General features: G+C 42.6%; 13 protein-coding genes across 13 annotated transcripts; 7 read left to right on the top strand and 6 right to left on the bottom strand. All coding sequences in view use genetic code 12, as the record gives it.

The window, feature by feature from the left end:
• Positions 1-409: 409 nt before the first annotated feature.
• Positions 410-1,033, top strand: ATP7 (F1F0 ATP synthase subunit d; the record flags this gene model as incomplete). Its single annotated transcript, XM_002617102.1, has 1 exon — positions 410-1,033. One exon carries the CDS (start codon positions 410-412, stop codon positions 1,031-1,033), a length of 624 nt encoding a protein of 207 aa, XP_002617148.1.
• A 971-nt stretch (positions 1,034-2,004) lies between these two features.
• Positions 2,005-3,876, bottom strand: FOB63_005213 (uncharacterized protein; the record flags this gene model as incomplete). Its single annotated transcript, XM_002617103.1, has 1 exon — positions 2,005-3,876. The coding sequence occupies one exon, from the start codon at positions 3,874-3,876 to the stop codon at positions 2,005-2,007; it is 1,872 nt and encodes a 623-aa protein (XP_002617149.1).
• Positions 3,877-5,212: 1,336 nt separating this feature from the next.
• Positions 5,213-6,220, bottom strand: FOB63_005212 (Ring finger domain family protein; the record flags this gene model as incomplete). Its single annotated transcript, XM_002617105.1, has 1 exon — positions 5,213-6,220. One exon carries the CDS (start codon positions 6,218-6,220, stop codon positions 5,213-5,215), a length of 1,008 nt encoding a protein of 335 aa, XP_002617151.1.
• Positions 6,221-7,130: 910 nt separating this feature from the next.
• FOB63_005211 (uncharacterized protein) lies at positions 7,131-8,213 on the top strand (the record flags this gene model as incomplete). The annotated part of the gene is made up of 1 exon (XM_002617106.1): positions 7,131-8,213. The coding sequence occupies one exon, from the start codon at positions 7,131-7,133 to the stop codon at positions 8,211-8,213; it is 1,083 nt and encodes a 360-aa protein (XP_002617152.1).
• Positions 8,214-8,251: 38 nt separating this feature from the next.
• FOB63_005210 (uncharacterized protein) lies at positions 8,252-9,035 on the bottom strand (the record flags this gene model as incomplete). Its single annotated transcript, XM_002617107.2, has 2 exons — positions 8,252-8,936; positions 8,986-9,035. The coding sequence occupies 2 exons, from the start codon at positions 9,033-9,035 to the stop codon at positions 8,252-8,254; spliced, it is 735 nt and encodes a 244-aa protein (XP_002617153.2).
• A 123-nt stretch (positions 9,036-9,158) lies between these two features.
• Positions 9,159-9,869, top strand: VPS51 (Vps51p; the record flags this gene model as incomplete). Its single annotated transcript, XM_002617108.1, has 1 exon — positions 9,159-9,869. One exon carries the CDS (start codon positions 9,159-9,161, stop codon positions 9,867-9,869), a length of 711 nt encoding a protein of 236 aa, XP_002617154.1.
• A 230-nt stretch (positions 9,870-10,099) lies between these two features.
• FOB63_005208 (uncharacterized protein) lies at positions 10,100-11,482 on the top strand (the record flags this gene model as incomplete). Its single annotated transcript, XM_002617109.2, has 1 exon — positions 10,100-11,482. The coding sequence occupies one exon, from the start codon at positions 10,100-10,102 to the stop codon at positions 11,480-11,482; it is 1,383 nt and encodes a 460-aa protein (XP_002617155.1).
• A 180-nt stretch (positions 11,483-11,662) lies between these two features.
• On the bottom strand, positions 11,663-12,608 carry ATP4 (F1F0 ATP synthase subunit 4; the record flags this gene model as incomplete). The annotated part of the gene is made up of 2 exons (XM_066102469.1): positions 11,663-12,293; positions 12,544-12,608. 2 exons carry the CDS (start codon positions 12,606-12,608, stop codon positions 11,663-11,665), a joined length of 696 nt encoding a protein of 231 aa, XP_065958233.1.
• Positions 12,609-12,823: 215 nt separating this feature from the next.
• FOB63_005206 (uncharacterized protein) lies at positions 12,824-13,195 on the bottom strand (the record flags this gene model as incomplete). The annotated part of the gene is made up of 1 exon (XM_066102468.1): positions 12,824-13,195. One exon carries the CDS (start codon positions 13,193-13,195, stop codon positions 12,824-12,826), a length of 372 nt encoding a protein of 123 aa, XP_065958232.1.
• An 82-nt stretch (positions 13,196-13,277) lies between these two features.
• On the bottom strand, positions 13,278-14,231 carry FOB63_005205 (uncharacterized protein; the record flags this gene model as incomplete). Its single annotated transcript, XM_002617111.1, has 1 exon — positions 13,278-14,231. The coding sequence occupies one exon, from the start codon at positions 14,229-14,231 to the stop codon at positions 13,278-13,280; it is 954 nt and encodes a 317-aa protein (XP_002617157.1).
• A 194-nt stretch (positions 14,232-14,425) lies between these two features.
• Positions 14,426-15,271, top strand: FOB63_005204 (uncharacterized protein; the record flags this gene model as incomplete). Its single annotated transcript, XM_002617112.1, has 1 exon — positions 14,426-15,271. The coding sequence occupies one exon, from the start codon at positions 14,426-14,428 to the stop codon at positions 15,269-15,271; it is 846 nt and encodes a 281-aa protein (XP_002617158.1).
• A 329-nt stretch (positions 15,272-15,600) lies between these two features.
• Positions 15,601-17,433, top strand: TPO5 (Tpo5p; the record flags this gene model as incomplete). Its single annotated transcript, XM_002617113.1, has 1 exon — positions 15,601-17,433. One exon carries the CDS (start codon positions 15,601-15,603, stop codon positions 17,431-17,433), a length of 1,833 nt encoding a protein of 610 aa, XP_002617159.1.
• A 511-nt stretch (positions 17,434-17,944) lies between these two features.
• Positions 17,945-18,403, top strand: TIM17 (protein transporter; the record flags this gene model as incomplete). The annotated part of the gene is made up of 1 exon (XM_002617114.1): positions 17,945-18,403. One exon carries the CDS (start codon positions 17,945-17,947, stop codon positions 18,401-18,403), a length of 459 nt encoding a protein of 152 aa, XP_002617160.1.
• Positions 18,404-18,429: the final 26 nt, after the last annotated feature.

Raw genomic sequence — 18,429 nt, 5'->3', positions numbered from 1 at the left:
AACACCACGGTCTACTTGACAGAATATGTGCATACAGGTCGCGAAGCGAAGGCCCGGATATTACGTTAATTCCTGGCTAGTCAAAAAAACGGATGTAATTTAAAGCTTCAGACTATTGAAGAAGACTGTTTGCATAATGGCTTGACATTGAACCCTCAATGCTTTCTGATCAATTTACAATTTTCTGTAACTCAGGAATAGTATACTTCTCTGTGATTTCGGCTCACTGACTGACTGTATAATCCCACTAAAGGAGGCATTGTAATAAAAATAGTGGTAGCCCCACTATCAGTGTAAGTTACCTTTTTCCAAATAAATTTACTATCAGAGATTAGAGCTTACAACAAGTTCCAGTTATGGCGAGAGCGGGTGCGAATTGATTGGCCAATTGGATGCCCGAGCTGGAGCGATGTGTTGTGCACGACCACAATCGTACTCACAAACCGAAAAAAATACACCGGAACCCAAGCTCAAGTTTCCACATCCACTTCAAACTCATTCAAACATGTCTGCTGTTGCCAAGAGCGCTTCCACTAAGTTGAACTGGGCCCAGGTCATCTCCAAGTTGGGTTTGACCGGCTCCACCGCCTCCTCTTTGACTGCCTTCAAGAAGAGAAACGACGAAGCCAAGAAGGAACACCAAACCTTGACTTCCCAATCCACCGAGGTTGACTTTGAACATTACAGAAGCGTTTTGAAGAACACCAAGGTTGTTGATGAAATCGAAAAGGCTGTTTCTGGCTTCAAGCCAACCACCTACGACGTTTCCAAGACCTTGAAGACCATTGACATTTTCGAGCAAAAGGCCATTGAAAACGCCAAGTTGACCGAAAAGTCTGTTTTGGCTGAAATTGAGCAATTGCAAGCTACTTTGAAGGACATTGAAGGTGCCAGACCATTCGACCAATTGACCGTTGATGACATTGCCAAGGCCAGACCTGACTTGGACGAGAAGGTCAACTACATGATCCAACACGGTAAGTGGGAAGTGCCAAGCTACAAGGAGAAGTTTGGCGACTTGACTGTTATGTAAAAGCGTCTATATCTATTCATTCGGGAATCATCACTAGCTGGGGCTTGCTCTTTGCTTTACGAATTACATCTACAATAAAATTTGAGAAACACTTGTCTTGTGTCGTAGCTCAATTTCCTATTCCATTATATCCCATGTGACTCCTCGCCATTTAGTAGTAACACCCATCTGTTTTCCTTGAACATGAAACTTCGTCCCTTTTGGAACGCAAAGACGTGTTCAACACGTTGATAAAGTGTTAGTGGCATGTATGTGAGGTCATCTAGTTTTTGTGGTTGTCCTGACCACCGCTCTTTCACATTGAACCCACGTTCATAGTTGTTGTCCCATGCTGTCACTAGTATGTTGCATTTGTACTCGTCTCTTATAGTTAGGAGAACGCGGTGCAACTGTTCATACCAATGAATTCGATCTGCAACTTTCTTACAACGGAGAGTCCAGTAGAATGAAGATAAATTTTCGATCACTAGAGTGTTCATGAAGTGATCATTGAGCAGCAGGCTTCTATCTTCAAGAATATCATGTAGATTCTTCAATAGGTCTCCATGTGAAGCACATTTTATAATCAAGGCATTCGGAACATTCGCTGTCGATATAGGTATCGAGCGACCACATTCAAATACGACTAAGTCAGTTGCTCTCGGTAGAAGCCTCAAGTAAAAATCTTTCTTGAGTTTGATGTCTTCGAAAAGAAGTATACAAAAACTGCTCCTCAACTTCACATTTGCGTCGTTCGTGCAAAGTAAAGGTATCTCAACTTCACACTCCGGAAGTGATATAATCTATGGTTAATGAGAATTCTTTATCAGGAGAAATTTATGCTGCCGTACTTGCCGGAGAGGAATAGGTTTCATTCTCGTTACCACATTCTTGTTGGCTTTGAGGTGATAAATCGCGCTTGAGCGTGGACTGGAATACAACGAAGGCTCTATGGAAATACATTGTTTTATATATACATATACATATATATATTAGTATTCATCATTCGTATCATCGTATGAATTCACGTAGAAGATTGTGCCATTAATCTCATGGTCAAAATTGTAATCTATGCCATTGACCAACATTTTGTTGATTCTCAAGCTAGTGAAGCCATCATTTTCGTCTTTAACGTCGCCAATTTTCACATCCTCTGCATCTCCTCTATTCAAGTTAATCATACGCCGAATTATATCGTTTAAGTAATGAGAAATGACAATCAGGTAGTTTGGAACAAACTTTTCCTGGTGAAGAAAAATACAGTCATTTTGCTTATCTTCTGCGTCAAAAAAACGCTGAGCCCGCTCCGCTTTTTCGTCTGCTTCATCCTCGAAGTAGCCCATCTCATAGTTCTTAACAGGTAAACAAAGAAGTGGAATGGAAAACTTGCTGCTATGGAAGTCCCAAGTTACGTTCCTCATGGGTTTCGTAAGCAAAAACAAATCACCCAAATTTGGATCATCATCTATCCTATCACATAGCACTTCACTAATCGAACGCATTAATTGTGTTGTCAAAACATCCTTGAAAACTGCCTTTTCACGATTGTAGTAACGGTGGTAAAGCATGAACTTGTCCAACTTTGCCAAATACTTTTTGCAGTGTGGGCATTGACACCCGTTCCAAAGAAAAGTGTTCATAGGCTGCTCATAGCAAGCTAAGCTGGCAACTAGATTAGGAAGCACCAAGTTCACCACATGCCTTTGGATTGTGGCCAAAAGATTGGGTAAAAGAAGAGTGTAAAGCTTCACTTTCCGGATGTAATTGCCTTCGAAACCATCGTCTATAATGCCATCATCAGGAACATTGTGACGAATACTGAGATAAGAGAGAGAATCTGAACTTTCCACAATATCCTTCACATACCGAAAGATTGTGAGATCCCATTTCTCGGTATACTTGTGCGAGTTTAATGATGCCTTTGAACTCTGAATAAACGAAAGCCGCTTCGGATTGAGCATATTATAGCGGGACAAGCCAAGCTCTAAACATTTTTGGTCGCATCCGGTTGCATTGTTGCATCCAAGAGAGATTTGTAAGTTCTCGAGCGTTTCAAAGTCGATGTAAGGAAATTGTTGTTCATAATTATCATGGGTTTGTACAACATTGAACGTTTTCAAGTGTTTCATGACAAAGGGAACCCTACTACACAACTTAAGGAGAGCCTCAGTGAATTTTGAAAATACGTTTGGATCATTCCGAATCCTTAGGGAAATGAGCTTTTCCATGACAGGGACCACAGATGCTGGAAGCGGAGCTCCCCCATCATAGTTCATCACAATAATCTCTTGGCAATCGGGAAAGCTTGTACTTAAATGACCAAGGTCCTGAGGGCCTTCAATGCAGACACATGTGAGGGCAAAAGACTTCACAATGTTGTGATAACCCAAAGATCTTCTCAATTTGGCATCTGCAATATAAATCTTGTGGATGCCATTAGGGACAGAAGCCAATAGGTCGAGCAATTGTTTCAATAAAGCCGCTACTTCAGAATCAAGCAGCCCACACACGTCAATTTCTTCAATGTAAGTCGCCAAGGCGGGATTGGTGGTGATTGAAATGATCATGGTCTTCAATTTAGCAGCGAGCATTCGCAAGTGGGCATGTCTGTTCATGTAGACAGAAGCGAAACCTGAGATAGTGGTACAGCTCAGATGTATGTGGTCCATTCTTTGCCTTGTATGGTCTTTGGTTTCGTACTTCAAGACTGGATCCACTTGGATTACCAACTTTCTGTAGAGCTTGCGTAGGCATGGCTCGTAAAAATGAAAGTTAGTGAGTGCTAGATTAAGAAGCAGTTCCTGTGGCAAGAACTGTAATAAGCTGTTTAAAACCTCCTTCGGGAGGTCCATTAAGCTGTTCATGGTTGATTGTCGATCAAAGACGAACAGGCTACGAAGTGTTGGGTAAATTGATCAGACTGCACAGTGGGACAGTGGAGTATAAGGTGATTCTAGCAGGACATAGAATACCATCAAGTAAGAAATTACCAGACACAAAACACAAAGCAGAGAACAGTAAAACAAATTCCGTGAGTGAAACGGTAATGGAGAAAAAGTGTAGCAAATCATATTTATAATGTGCCTCATAAGAGAAAAAGCGTAGTGCCGTTGCGTTGCACAATGGCTTGAATGAATGTGAAGCTCTACCCAAGTAAAACTGCAAGCTAAAGGACAAGCATAAGAACACGGTCAGAATAAACAGGATGTAATCCATGTCTCCTGGTTGTAAGAAACAGCGTATGCGAGTTGCAAACACCTACAAAAATGTCATTTTAACCAATGCATTCGTCTATACAAATCACATAGACAGATCAAAGTGGAATATTCTTCGAGGGGGACGGACAACATTTATTCGTCCTTAAGACCGGCCACGGCTCTGCCAGTGTAGTACAAGCTGCAGCAAGTAGAAACAGTGAACAAAGCGTAGAATGGGTACACAAGCAACTTGGAACGTGGTCCTCTCAACCACAACTCCTTGTTAGAATTTTGGTACAATTTTTGCAATCTGATAACTCTTTGTGGGTCCATGGCTAGTAGTTGGGAGAAATAAGATACCAGTTCAACTTGGGTTTAGAAACATCAGCGCACTTTTCGGCCAATGGGGTGCTCGTGAAAGAGTGGGCTGCGCACGAACACTGTACATGCACTCCCGGCAGACACTGATTAGATGATGCGAATTTACGCTTTGAATCGAAAAGAATAAAGAGGTTCCTTTGCCATTGACTGTGGAATTAAATGAAACTGTTACGGACTGGATTCAAAAGAGCGGACTGGATTCAAAAGAGCTAGTAATATGGACTTCTTCGATAGTAGTAATGTATCATTGGCAATAACTACCAAGTCTTGGCCTCAGTAATTTTGATAATTTTGGAGTAACGATACTTCGTGGCCCTTTTGCTCTTCCTTCTAGCAAATGGCTTGCGTGGCTAAGATTACTGCTCAATTCACATAAAAACATCCGCTTGATGTTCTGTCTGTCATGAGCCGCACTTACTGTTGTACGGATCAATCAAGCATACGCTGTCCGCTGGGCTAACATGGAAATGTTGCAGCCTTTTCCATAGAATTGTCGTATTTTCCCTCTATTTACATTCCTGTGTCCCGCTCTTCGTCTTGCAGCACTTGTTTCCGCACACACTATATTACTCAACAGTTGTACACACCTCCCTTCTCCAGCATACATCAGCGCCCGAAGGCATCACTCGGAGTCCAGATCCACAATGTGATATCGCCTGCGAGGGTTGATTTCCTCAACAGATTCTCCAGAGTCGTCCGACTCATCCGCGTGGCCATCGATATAAGTCAGCACATGCCGGTTATGGAGCTCATCCATGGCTGATTCCATGTCCACACCAAAGAATCCTGGCAGCGACTCGAGCGAACCTTCGCGCGAATCCTCAAACCACGCGCGCGGCGAGCGGTGCGGGGGCCCGTGCGACTCGAAGCCCTGCCACAGTTCTTGCGCGCTAGCCACGCTGCCGTTCAGATGGCGCTCCGCATTGTCCTCCAGCCCCAGGCTGGCGCGCCCTAAACCCAGCTCCAGCCCCAGCTCCATGTCCAGCCCTTCACCTTCCTCGATCTCACGATCATCCACAAAGCTGTCGTTCGAGTCATATGCGTCCTGCGCCACTCCAAAGAGTTCCACTTCGTCTCCATCTTCGTCGTAAGCGTCTCCATCTTCCAGGTCGTAGTACAGATCCAGTCGTGGCACGCGGAAACGAGAACCGCAATGCAAACACACAGAGCCATGGGCCTCCCAGTGGCAGTTTCCGCAGCGGGGTACGCCGTCTGAGGTATCGACAAGTGTCGGCGCAGACTTGAATGCTTCGCCAAACAAACGGCCATGCCGCATATCGTCTTCGTACTCCAGAATGCGCTCGCTCCGCGCTTCTAGCAACAGTTGGCGAGCTTCGTCTTGCAAAGTATCCAAGATCACATCGGAAATCGTCTTGCTCACGTCACGGAGCACAATGTTTAGTACGGGCTGAGTTTCCATGTCTGTACGGCACGTAGGGCAGTTGACTTTGGATTCAAACCACAGATTTAAGCATCCATAGCAGAATGAGTGGCCACACGACGCAAGAAACGGTACATGCATCAATTCGGAGCACACCAGGCACTCCAACGTCCCAACAATCTTGAGAATAACATGTTCCTTAAGGGCAGAGTCCAAACTTGCCCATGTGCACTTGTTGTCGTATGACATGGGTGATGGGTTCCAAGCAGAGATGTGCGAGGAGTGCGGACAAGGATAGTGTATGCAAACAATGCGAAACTGAGTAGAGGGCAAACACTAGCAAGGCTACTTAAGCCGCAAAATGTCAAAAGGCCTACAAAAGCCATCAAGAGATGTACATTAATTCGCAGTATCAGCAGAGGCCAATGTCATTATTGGCAGTAAAATTATGTTAACAGTACATGGTCCACCTTAACGTTCCTGATAGCATATTTTCTATCACCTCTCCCTCTAATGAGGCGCGAGCCACCCTCTCCCAAGTCTCTTCATTCTAGCCCTACACATTCTTACCCAGATAGGTTTCACTGTATTGCACAGCATGTTCAAGTTCTAATACGCTTTTTCGAACGTGTATGATCCATCACACCCGTTTGACCACCTCTCTTGTAACAGCTGCTTCTTTTGCAATGGCCTCGTGGTTCTTTTTGGCGGAAACAATGTCTCGATGTATGTCTTCGGTAGTCTGTCTAATAGCCTCGAGCGTAGCCCGCAACTTCTGAAGATTACCAATTTCACTCTATGGTTAGCTTTGCATTCCCGTCACTCGTGAAGAACATACCATTTCGACCAGTTGCTTCTTGTTGCACCATGTTCTGTCCATAATCCCATTCTCGTTCTATGTACTTTTGTCTGCAGGGACTCGGGTACGAAGGTTATACAGACATGTTTGAAACTTCAGAATGCTTTATGATTTCAGAACTGAAACATATCAAACGGTTGAGTGTAGTCTACCATATATTTCTCCTAAACTAACTATTTTGTAGTTACTTTTCCCTCCACTATTCTGTGTTCGTTTACTCAAATGTTTGCTCAATCTTTGTAGTGTATGTATGCTAGTGCGCTTTAAGCTTTAGAACACACCGGTTCTTCTTCAATTCGAATGCCAGAAAATCCTACATTGAAGCGTGGTTTAGATGCCACCGAAGAACCAGAGCCAAAGAAGTCTAAAGGCGTCTCTTTAGACACAAAAGAAAGCAATTCTGTTCCTGTATCTGCGGATAGCAAGGAAGAGACTACGTCAGATATCGAGCTCAAGACAAACTCCAATGCAGATGAAGTTGAAGAGAATGTTAAAGACCAAGCTAAGGCGGATGAGGACAAATCTAAGGTAGATGAAGAAACATCTGGCGCGACACAAGAGACAAAATCCGAAGCACCAAAGTCCAAGACAAATGATGCCCATGTTGAACACAAGCCTGTTTTTGGATCCACTAGCAAATTTGGCAATGCTTCCATATTCGACAAAATGAAAGATCGGCCCAGTATTTTTGACTCCAAGCCTGAAGAAACTAAGGCTTCGGAGAGTAAATTTGGCTCAAGCTCGAGTTCATTTGGTGGTTCTTTCGGAAGCTCTTTTGGTGCAAATTCAAAGTTCTCCAATGCTTTTGAAAATTCCACAAAGAAAAAGTCATTCCTTGATATGCCGGAGGAGAAACAAGAAGAAACTAACTCTGATACCTCTACAGGAACCCCCAAATCTACTCAACAATACAAACAAATTGATTTGCAAGCTCAGGAAGTGAAGACTGGAGAGGAGAATGAAAAGTCCATTTTCTCTGCTACAGCTAAGCTTTTTGAATTGGATCTCACAAATATTTCTGGTGGTTGGAAAGAGCGTGGTTTAGGCCCTCTACATTTAAACCAATCCCTTGATGACCCATCTCAAATTAGGCTCGTGATGCGGTCTCAAGGGCTCTTGAGAGTCATCTTAAACTACAAGATAACTCCTTCAACCACGTTCATTAAAGGCTTAGAAGCCAGCTTGGCTCCAGGAAAGTATACGAGAATTAATTATGTTTCCTCTGAAGGAAAACTAATTCAATACCTCATCAAATTTGCCAATCAAAATCTTCGGGACGAATTGCTTGAACAAGTTGACGCTTTGAAGAAAACAATGAAGGAGACGAAAGAAGGTGAGGGCAAGACCGTTACTGAAGAAAAGGAGGCTACCACGAAGAAATAGATGTAAACGTCACGATAAATAGTTAATATAAACCAACATCAGTCCTTGCGGAATGCAATGCTACAAATTGTGGAACCTTTGACACCGCCAAACTCGTACGATGGATACTCGATTTTCTTCCATACGCTTAACCCATTGGCTGCATCCTTTGTGATTAGTTTTATGAGCTCTTCCTCGGTGAAATTGCAAGAAGTTATTATGAGTAAAGAACCAGGATGCATCAATTTGGTTACTTGGGAAGGGTACACGTCGATACCTATCTTGGATCCGAAACCTTCAATAGGACTATTGTTCAATGCAATTGCGTCCAATGTTCCTTTGTCAAACAAGACGTCAAATTTTCCTGCCTTGTCTTCCAAGTAGGAACACTCTTTGGCAATAAAGTCAACTTGTTCGAAAACAAACTCTTGATCCGAATATTTTTTTTTGGCAATCAGGATGGCAAGTTGGACAGACTCGGGGGAATAATCAATTCCATGATATTCTAAAGATGCATCAATATCCTCCTCAATAATCGAGTCGTACAACTCAAATAAAAAGTGTCCATTACCGGTTCCAAGGTCACAAACCAGTAAATTTGAATCTATTTCCTTGTTCTCGATGAGATCACAAAAAAATTGGATCACCTTCCTTTCGGCATCAGAGTCGTCAAACCAGCATTCTCCCAAGTCTTCTTCATTATCATTGAAATTTGTGATCTCAGTCTTATAAAACTGGTTCCAGCTTCGTCCGTTAGTAATATTCACAAGATGAACATAAGGGACACACATACTATTCTTTTGTTCCTAGCTTCGAATCATTTAGCCTAATTTCTTCACTCATATTGCAAAGCACGGCAGAGAATCTGAGATGGGACCTTGTCTAGTACAAAATTCGTATTTTGGTCACGTGTGCCCATACTGGATTGACCCCAGTGTCTACTTGAACTAATTGTCGTTAACTGAAATGGGAGATACAGACAACCTAGCGCCAGTACTATCATACAAAAAACCATCTAAGAAGTCTAAGTCGCCTGTGGCTCTGCCGGCCTTATCAGACACAAGCACATTTTCGAACCTGCCCAATCAAAGACTGTTACTGGAGAGGCGGAAAGCGCTACAAGAGTTTTATCATTTACATGCTGCTAATCCAGAGACAAAAAGGACAAGCACGGAACTCAGCAATGCGGATAATCAGTCTGGCGGAGATGAAAAGAGTGCACAAGAAAAGGAAAACGACGTCGATTCACAACAAAATGAAATCAGCTTGCAGGCCAGGCAATTGAGTGACCCTGAACAATTAAATAAGTTTGTGGAGCTGCTGGACATCGTTCAGATTTTGAAGGTCCGCAACTTCATTTCTAATGGGCTCAATCAGCATGAGCTGGAGAAAAAGTCCATCATCTACGATAATTATTCAGAACTCATAAAGTTGAGTGATGTTTTGGCTGATCTCAATGGTGAGCGGGAGTCAAAACCAACCGATTTCATTGATACAGATGCTTCTCCTTCCGTTACTTCCAAGCACGTCAACTCTGTATTGAGCGAGTTGAGTGATTTCTTGACGTCAGAGGGCCCTCTTTTCAACCAAGAATTCCACAAGGTGATCGAGGACATATGCAATTTTGCTGATGATTCAGACTCAATTGCAAGTATTAAGGCTATTTCAGGTGACTGAACATGTGGCAAAATCATTTAGTTATGAAACATCAGCTAATGTGAACGAGACATCGAAATACTCTGTCTTATGTATTTATAGGAATCCTGAGTTAAAACCTAATAGAAAGCGAGTGAACGACATGATTTTAAAATCTAATATGTCTTTAAAAGTTCGTTTTTTTTATTTTTCTTTTACTAGTTCCACTTCGTTTCGTAGGAGAAAGAAATACCTTCTGGTTTTGCGCAGTGATGACTTCTAGTACACGCGATTCAAGCAACGCGCATTTTCATCTCACATCATCATCTACACCAACAATGGAAGATCTTCCGGCAGCAGATCTGCCAGAGGTCATCCATGATGCGGATGAAAACGAGAACGGATCCTCTTCGCTAATTGACAAGTCAACGCAGCACCGCTACAGAGTGTTCAAGAAAAATGCACCTTTCCTCTACGACTACCTATCCACCAACTCGCTCTTGTGGCCGTCGCTAAGCGTCCTGTTTTTTCCTGACCTCGAAAATAAAGAAAATAATGTCAATGACGAAGTGACCGAGGCCTCGATAGCAGCGTCGCCTTCATCTCAGTTAGCCTTTCAGCGGCTTCTTTTAGGAACATTCACGTTGGGCCAGTCTGTGGATTCTATTTCTATCCACCAACTCCCGTACTACCAGAACCTTAACAAATGCATCAACATTGAACAGTGGAACTACTCAACAGAGAAAGAAGAGTTTGAGTTGTCTACCATCTCCAAGAATAAAATCCACGTAAATCAAACTATCAACCATTTGGGAGATGTGAACAAATTGAAGTATATGCCCCAGAACCCAGACGTGATAGCCAGTGCAAATAACTTGGGCCATTTACTGGTTTACAATCGTACCAAACACTCTACTATCAAGACACTCATTGGCGAAAAAGAAATCAACGAGCCACAGCTACGCTTGGTGAACAATGCCCACCCTTCTACTACAGACATTTTTGCCTTTGATTGGAACAATCAGAAAGAAGGTGTTGCAGTTGCAGGTGCTATGGATGGAGTCATAAGCTTGTATGACATACGAGATAGCTATGCGACGAGACTGGAGAATCGCATCTTCCTGTCCTGGGACTTTCTCAATGGCGTTGGCATCAACGACATTGAATGGGTTCCAACACATGACTCCTTTTTTCTCAGTGCAGACGATAATGGCATGGTCCGACTCCACGACTCTAGAAAGAGTGATCCATCCGTCAGCTTTTCAACGGGTTCTGCCGTGAACAGCTTGAGTATCAATCCAAGTAATTCCTTCTGCATTGCTTTGGGGCATGGAGATGGACAGATCGAATTGCGGGACATTCGGTCTCCCTCAGAATGCTTGTACAGATTCACACCCCATACAGATGCAATCACGCAATTGAAATGGCATCCTAAGTTCCATAGCGTCTTGGGCTCTTCCTCCGGGGACAGACTGGTAAAGTTGCATGATGTGGCCAATGAGCACAAACTAATTTTCAACCATGAGGGCCACATGCTTGGTGTAAACGATTTCGATTTCTCTCATCATGAAGATTGGATGATTGCCAGTGTAGCTGATGATAATTCGCTTCACTTATGGACGCCTGCTCACCACTTAGTCAGGTCCTATCTATAATTCACTGACCTACGATGGGAGCCAATAGCGAAAAACTATCTATGGATTTGAGAAACGCATGTTTAAAAATACCTTATTGCTTAGTGATTCGGTTGTCTAGCAGACAGTATGCACATTGTGGAATATATATTTTCCCCGTATAAACTTTTCATTCTTATAATAAGTATTCGTTCTAGGTGTTTAAGCCTTGGAGAAGATCTTCTCGACCTCAGCAACGGACTCTGCCAAGACCTTTTCTTGGAACTTAGGGTTACCAATCTCCTTGTTGACCTTGTCCAAAACAGACTTGATCAATTGCTCCTGCTCCAATTGTCTTTGTTGTTGCTCAAATCTAACCCACGAGTCCAAAGTAGCCTTGGCCTCGTGAGCAACAGCAAGCTTTTGCTTCAACTCGAAAGCCTCGGCTTCCAACTTAGCGGTTTCTCTAGAAACTTCAAACAATTGCTTGGTGGTGGCAACAACATCCTTCAATTGAGAAACAGACTCAATTCTGTTCTTGACAGCAGAAACGTGCTTGCTTCTAGAGCCGTTCAAGAGGTCGTTCACCTTCTTGATCTCGCCATCAGCCCACTCAGTGTACAATGGAGCAATGAACTTGGCGCACAAAGCAGTGAAAGCGGCAAATGTACAGACCAAGATGGTTTCGTCATGGATGACAAGCAACTCGTTAGAAATACCGTAAACGGCAGCAGCGGCAGATGTAGCCAAGATGCTGGTCTTAGAAATGAGACTGTTACCTGGCAAGGCATTGATGATAGAGTTAGCCTTTTCCTTTGGCTCAACTGGGGTGGACAAGAAACGAACACCAATTCTGAATAGTTAGTAACATGTTTAGTTTTTACGCACTTCTATCTTGAATGGAAAGTGGTTCACGGGCGATTGAAACTGACTCTAGAGAATAAGGAAGGTTATACCTAGAGATCTCGAGATCTGGAATCATTTCTTATTTCATTCTTCTTGGTAGTTGCTGCCACACGATGGGTGCATTCGACAATAAGGAGTCAGGATAATTTCACTAAACGATTCAAGAAAGAAATAATGTGCTTTGGATAATCACATACGGAGAGCGAGCAGCCAAGAAAGCTGGACGAGCAGCTCTAGTGACAATTCTGTTGACGATAGCCATTTGTCTTTTTCTGGAAACACGAAGGTATAGAACTCCAGGAAAAAAATCAACCTTTTCTATGTGTTCGCGCCAACGAGCTCGGAAATGGTACTCTGCGATTTCATTGGAGGAAGGTTGACTTCCTAATACGGTAATGGCCTCACATCGCGCACTAGTTTATGGTCCTACACTCAATAATTCATAATTCGAAATTTTACTATACATTGCGAGTGCCTTTATATCTGATTATCTTCCTGAAATCGTTCTTGAATGATCCTTTTGAGTGCATTATCTGTAGCTCGCTGGCTTTTATTTAGTAGAAGACTGATGTCTTGCTTCAAGTCACTGTTATAGCTCAATGTGGCCTCCGCTGAATCATACTTGCTTTCGTGTTGAGTATCCTGATCATTTGGCTCCTCAGTAGCTTCTTGCAGAGTTGTTGCTTCTGATGGCGTTATCGTCTCCTTTTTCGTACTCAGCTCATTCTCGTTTAGTTTTTCTCCAGTCGTACTCGAATCACGTTCATCTGGGCTCCCTTCATTGACAATTATCTTCTCGCTTTTCCGGCTACGCCGAAGAGCAGACAAACGGGCTACTCTATCTGACATACTATTGTATCTTATTGTTTGATATAGATGAATGTAATGTTAACCAAAGCGATAAACCCGTACCCACAAATGCGACCGTAGTTTAAGGTGCACCAAAATACTCATGTAGAATATCAACGAAAAAGTCATCCAGAAAACGCATGTGCTCGTCATCAATGTCATAAAAACTGACTTTGTCTTCTATGAAGAGTTTCCGTAAACCAATGAGATCGTCCTGGAAAAGCTGGGTCTTAGGAAAGGGAACTGTTCTTCCTGTATGTGGGTCCACCTCTTCAAAGAATGCACTCTCCTTTGGTACTAGCGTAGTATCTTTAGTAAACTTGATAAGCACGAGTCTTCCGATTTGCGAAAACCGCTCTTTGGCATCTTCATCGATCTCTTCTGGCCTTTCGTTATTGATATTTGCTAAGAAATGGGAGTATTTCGTATAAGAGGAATACTGCGCAGGGTCTCTGAAGTATTGAGCGGGGATCACCGTTTTCTGAACCAGCGGAAGCCATACCTGGCTCTTCAAGAAAGCGTTTCTTCTCTTGCATAACCAGTCATCGTCTTTGGGACAGAGAGGAAGTTCCAGAACTCCCAAATGAGGTGAGCCAAAAGTGATTAACGTGGAAACGGAGATATTCGGACATTTTTCAATAAGAGCTCTCATGAACAAACCACCCTGAGAAAATCCAATTCCAGCAAAGCCGTTGCTCAATTCAGGAATTTGCAGAAGCTGCTCGCATGCTATCGCTAACTCGCTATTGGCATCTCCAAATATGGATCTTCTTTCATCAAGAGCAGGATCTTCATCAATGTACACAGAGTGAACAAAAGTGTCGGGCAAAGTATTCTCAATGAGTTCTTTGATCCGGCCCATTGATGTTGTGTTGTAGTTATCGCCCAATCCGTGCCATAGTACTATGGCTTCCGGCTTAGACGGCAAAGGTTCTTGGTTCCCGATCTCCTTGTGGACACTATGAGAAACTGGAGTCCATTTGCTATTTATCGAAAGACCGGAAAGCGCAAGTGTAAGCTGTCTAAATATCTGCATTTAGTCGATGGCAGGTGTAGAGTAGCCCCTAGTTTTAGGCTTTTGGAATCGTGTGGTTATAATCTAATATAGGCACATGCCCCATTCGCGGGGAAATGCGAGCATCTCGCGAAACATGAGGCACGTGACGCCATCTCTAGAAAATTATCGTCTTAAGGTATCTGACGTAAAAAGGAAGCCGCCAAATCGATTGCATGTCGTTTGTTCTAGGGACAGAAGCACGCGAAGAGGCAAAAAAGTCTCTTCGTGGTATTATTGGCCATATTGCAGATGAGGCACAGAAGAACGGGAACCAGAGTCATCATGAGCCCATAATACTTGTGTTGAACACCAATATTTACCTAGTGAAGGAGAAAGACTTCACTCCCCGGATAATTCCCGTTACGCACAAGCTACACAAAATAGACGAAAAGACAATCTTGCTCATCACACGGGATCTGAGCTTCAAAGAGCATTTTACCAAAGCTGGCTCACCTACAGAAGACTTGTTCCATCAAATTATCCCGTTCCAGAAAATTAAGCTGATAGGCCAAAGCCACAAGAACTTGGTCCGGCTCTACAAGGAAAACGATATTGTTTTGGCTGATACCAGAATTCATCAGCGTTTGCCTTCCATCTTAGGGAGTCAGTTCTATGCGAAGAACAAGAAAGTGCCATTTAAGGTTCTCATGGCCAAGCCTGAACCAGGACGCCGAACGCATGGAAAAATTAACCAAGAATGCGATGTCAAGTTTGTTCGGTCTCAAGTGAAGGCCATCACTGGCAACGCAAGCTTTATTCCTCCGGCACACGGCAATTGCATCAATATCGTTGTAGGATATTCAGATTGGAAGATCTCAGAGCTACTCACCAATATCAACGACGTTATTCTCTACCTTGTGGATGAAAAAGCTTTACCTGTTGGAGGTCTTTTGCGCAAAGTGGAGAATTTGCATAGCGTTCTTGTACGTACGAGTAACAGTGTTGCATTGCCCGTGATGAAGAAAAGAGAAGAGAAAGAGAAAGAGGAGAGTGACATGAGCGATTTAGATTTCGACTAGCATAGCATAGATTTAATTCAAGAGTAGAAACGGTTCACTTTCTTTTGCAGTAAGTTTTTCAGAAAATTATTTGTCCTATTATTTTCGCCTACAACCTGGTTTATATCTCTTTGATCTTTTGCATGAAGGACCGATCGTGCCGATATGGAAATGCGTGCGCGATCAATGTACTGGAAGCATTTCCATCGCCTAACCAACATAGAAAAAGAAAACGCCGGTAGTAATCCAAAATCGCCTCTTGGCTAAATCCAATAACCTTATCGCGCAAACCTCTATTTGGCTTGTGGATCGCATACGAAACGAAAAACCATAAACCTTTGAATTAGTTGATGGATCAAGTTGTTCACCCTCAAACAGAAGGGTCGTCCTATGTGGCAATAGGAGCCAGTATGTTGAGGGACCTGGCACCAGCTACTTTCTTGAATAGCATTTTGATCGATGGTGATGATGATGAAATTGAGCAAGTTGAACATTTCAAATACAAACAGGACTTGGAAAGAAAGTTGACTGTGACTTCAATTATTGGCATTGGATTTACGTTGATGGGTATCCCATTTGGCTTATCGTCAACTTTATGGATTCTGTTAGTCGATGGCGGTAATGTGACGATGCTTTATGGCTGGTTGATTGTCGGCTTCTTCAGTTTTTGTGTTGTATTGAGCTTATGTGAGATCATTGCAAAATTTCCAACGGCAGGTGGTGTGTACCATTTTAGTGCCATATTAAGCAACGAAAAATATTCAATTGTTAGCTCGTGGTTTACTGGTTGGTTTCTTCTCATTGGAAACTGGACATATGCCGTTAGCATTCTTTTTTCGGGATCGCAATTCATTCTTTCAATCTTTGGTCTCCGAAATGTGTACTATAAGGAAGATGTTCTGCTTGTTCTCGGAGTTTATTTCATCATGTTGACTTTTGTTGGTTTTGTGAACTTTAAATTCTCCAAATACTTGGAACATATCAATAAGCTCTGCATTTTTTGGTCCATTACATCTGTTCTCATTATTGACATATTGTTGATCATTTTCGCAAAAAAGACTAACTCGATTAAGCATATATTAACACATTTTGATAACTCCAGATCTGGTTGGCCTGATCCTCTAGCCTTTATGGTTGGGTTACAAAGCTCATCTTTTACTTTAACAGGTTACGGTATGTTGTTCGCGATGACAGATGAAGTTAAAAACCCAGAAAAAAATATGCCCAGGGGAAGTATTAGTGCAATTTCTATCTCGATCGTTCAGGGGTTGTTTTTCATCATTCCTATTTTGATCATTCTCCCCGAGCTCTCTGTATTATTGGATGAGACTCCAGAAATAATGCCAATTGATTTGGTGTTCAAAACTGCAACACAGTCTTATGTTGTGTCGTTTTTATTGATTATTCTTTTGATTGGAACAGTTATCTTCCAAGCAATTGGCGCATTGACAACGGCATCGAGAAGCACATATGCTTTTGCACGTGATGGAGGTCTCCCATTCAAGGATATTTGGGTTTCTGTTGATTCTGTGGAATTGTACGTCTTGCCTAAGAATGCCTTGTTCTTGTCCATGGGAGTTTGTGCGGTGTTTTCGTTATTAGCTCTCGTATCTCCGTCAGCATTTAATGCATTCATGGGAGCATCTGTCATCTCATTAGCTTTGGCTAATGGTATACCTATTTTCTGCTTAATGTTGAACAAGCGAAGAAAAATCAAAGGCTCTGCTTTTAGACTTAAATACTGCGGGTGGATAATCAATTTCATCTCCGTTTCTTGGGTCATTCTTCTGACGTTCATTCTCTGCTCTCCCCCTGTGATAAAACACTTGACATGGTCGTCCATGAACTATGCAAGTGTGGTTTTTGTTTTTTTGGTTGGAATTGCAACAATTGGTTATTTGACGTGGGGGGCTAATGTATTCACAGGTCCTCCAATTGACACAGACTACATTGAGCTCCACAACTTGAAAGACACTGACAAGATCACTGGTTTGGACGACGCATTTATCATTACCGAGGATGACAAAGACATGGAAGAAGGACCAAGTTCATTTAACGATCACGATGAAGCAGATGATAATTTTGTGGTAGTGTCGGACACCCACTCAAACGATGAACAAGACGATGAACAAGATGATTCACCGACGGATGTTCTTTTTGAACAACCTGGTGATGTAAAATAACGACATTGTATATAATGAAAATTTACGCCCAAACTGTTAGCTTTTTTCATGTGTTTATATTTCTGACTAACAATAGGCACAATACACACGCGAATGCAAGAAAAGCTCATTTTGGTCAATTTCATGCATTATAAGAAATTGATAACTTAAGAATAAAACAAAAATTTACAGTATAATGATATTAGTAACAAATCCATGAATGGTCCTGAACGCTTCCTTGGCTTGTAAAACCTACGAATCCCAGTATAAGTGAGTGTATGGCAATTTCTAAAAATCACAGACTACTTAACAAACCAAAGCACTAAGAGTGAAGATAAGGGGCTATTAAGATCAGTACCTTTTCCACCACCTGGGGAATTCTTGAAGTGTTGGAGTTTAGCCAAAGGTATTTTCTACGTACTGGTAGAAAGGTAATGCCGAAGTAGCGTGCACACAACCGCTTCAACAACGGCAAAAAAAAAGCGTGAAAAAAAATTGGTGAGCCAGACAGACTCGGTAAACTACACTAATAATGTCCGCTGATCACACTAGAGACCCTTGTCCCATTGTCATTTTGAGTGACTTTGGTGGTGCTTTTGCTATGGGTGTCATTGGTGGCTGCTTTTGGCATGGTATCAAAGGCTTCCGTAACTCACCTTACGGTGAGAGAAGATACGGTGCCATGAGCGCCATCAAGGCCAGAGCGCCAGTTGTTGGAGGTAATTTTGGTGTCTGGGGTGGTTTGTTTTCGACCTTTGACTGTTCTGTCAAGGCCATTAGAAAGAGAGAGGATGCATGGAACGCCATCATTGCTGGTTTCTTCACTGGTGGTGCTTTGGCCATTAGAGGAGGCTGGAAGCACACCAGAAACTCGGCCATCACGTGTGCTTGTTTCTTAGGTATTATTGAAGGTGTGGGTATGATGTTCCAGAGAATGCAAGCACAGCCCGCTATTGGGCCAGCTTTCCCTGAGGAGCCAATGAAGGCCTAGTGGCTTGGTTAATGAGGTCATGACTA

The sequence above is a fragment of the Clavispora lusitaniae genome (genome assembly GCF_014636115.1).
Source record: "Clavispora lusitaniae strain FDAARGOS_655 chromosome Unknown tig00002663_pilon, whole genome shotgun sequence".
NCBI classification, from domain to species: domain Eukaryota; kingdom Fungi; phylum Ascomycota; class Pichiomycetes; order Serinales; family Metschnikowiaceae; genus Clavispora; species Clavispora lusitaniae.
Note: the sequence above shows the minus strand (reverse complement) of the source record. Positions and strands in the feature narration are given on the sequence as shown.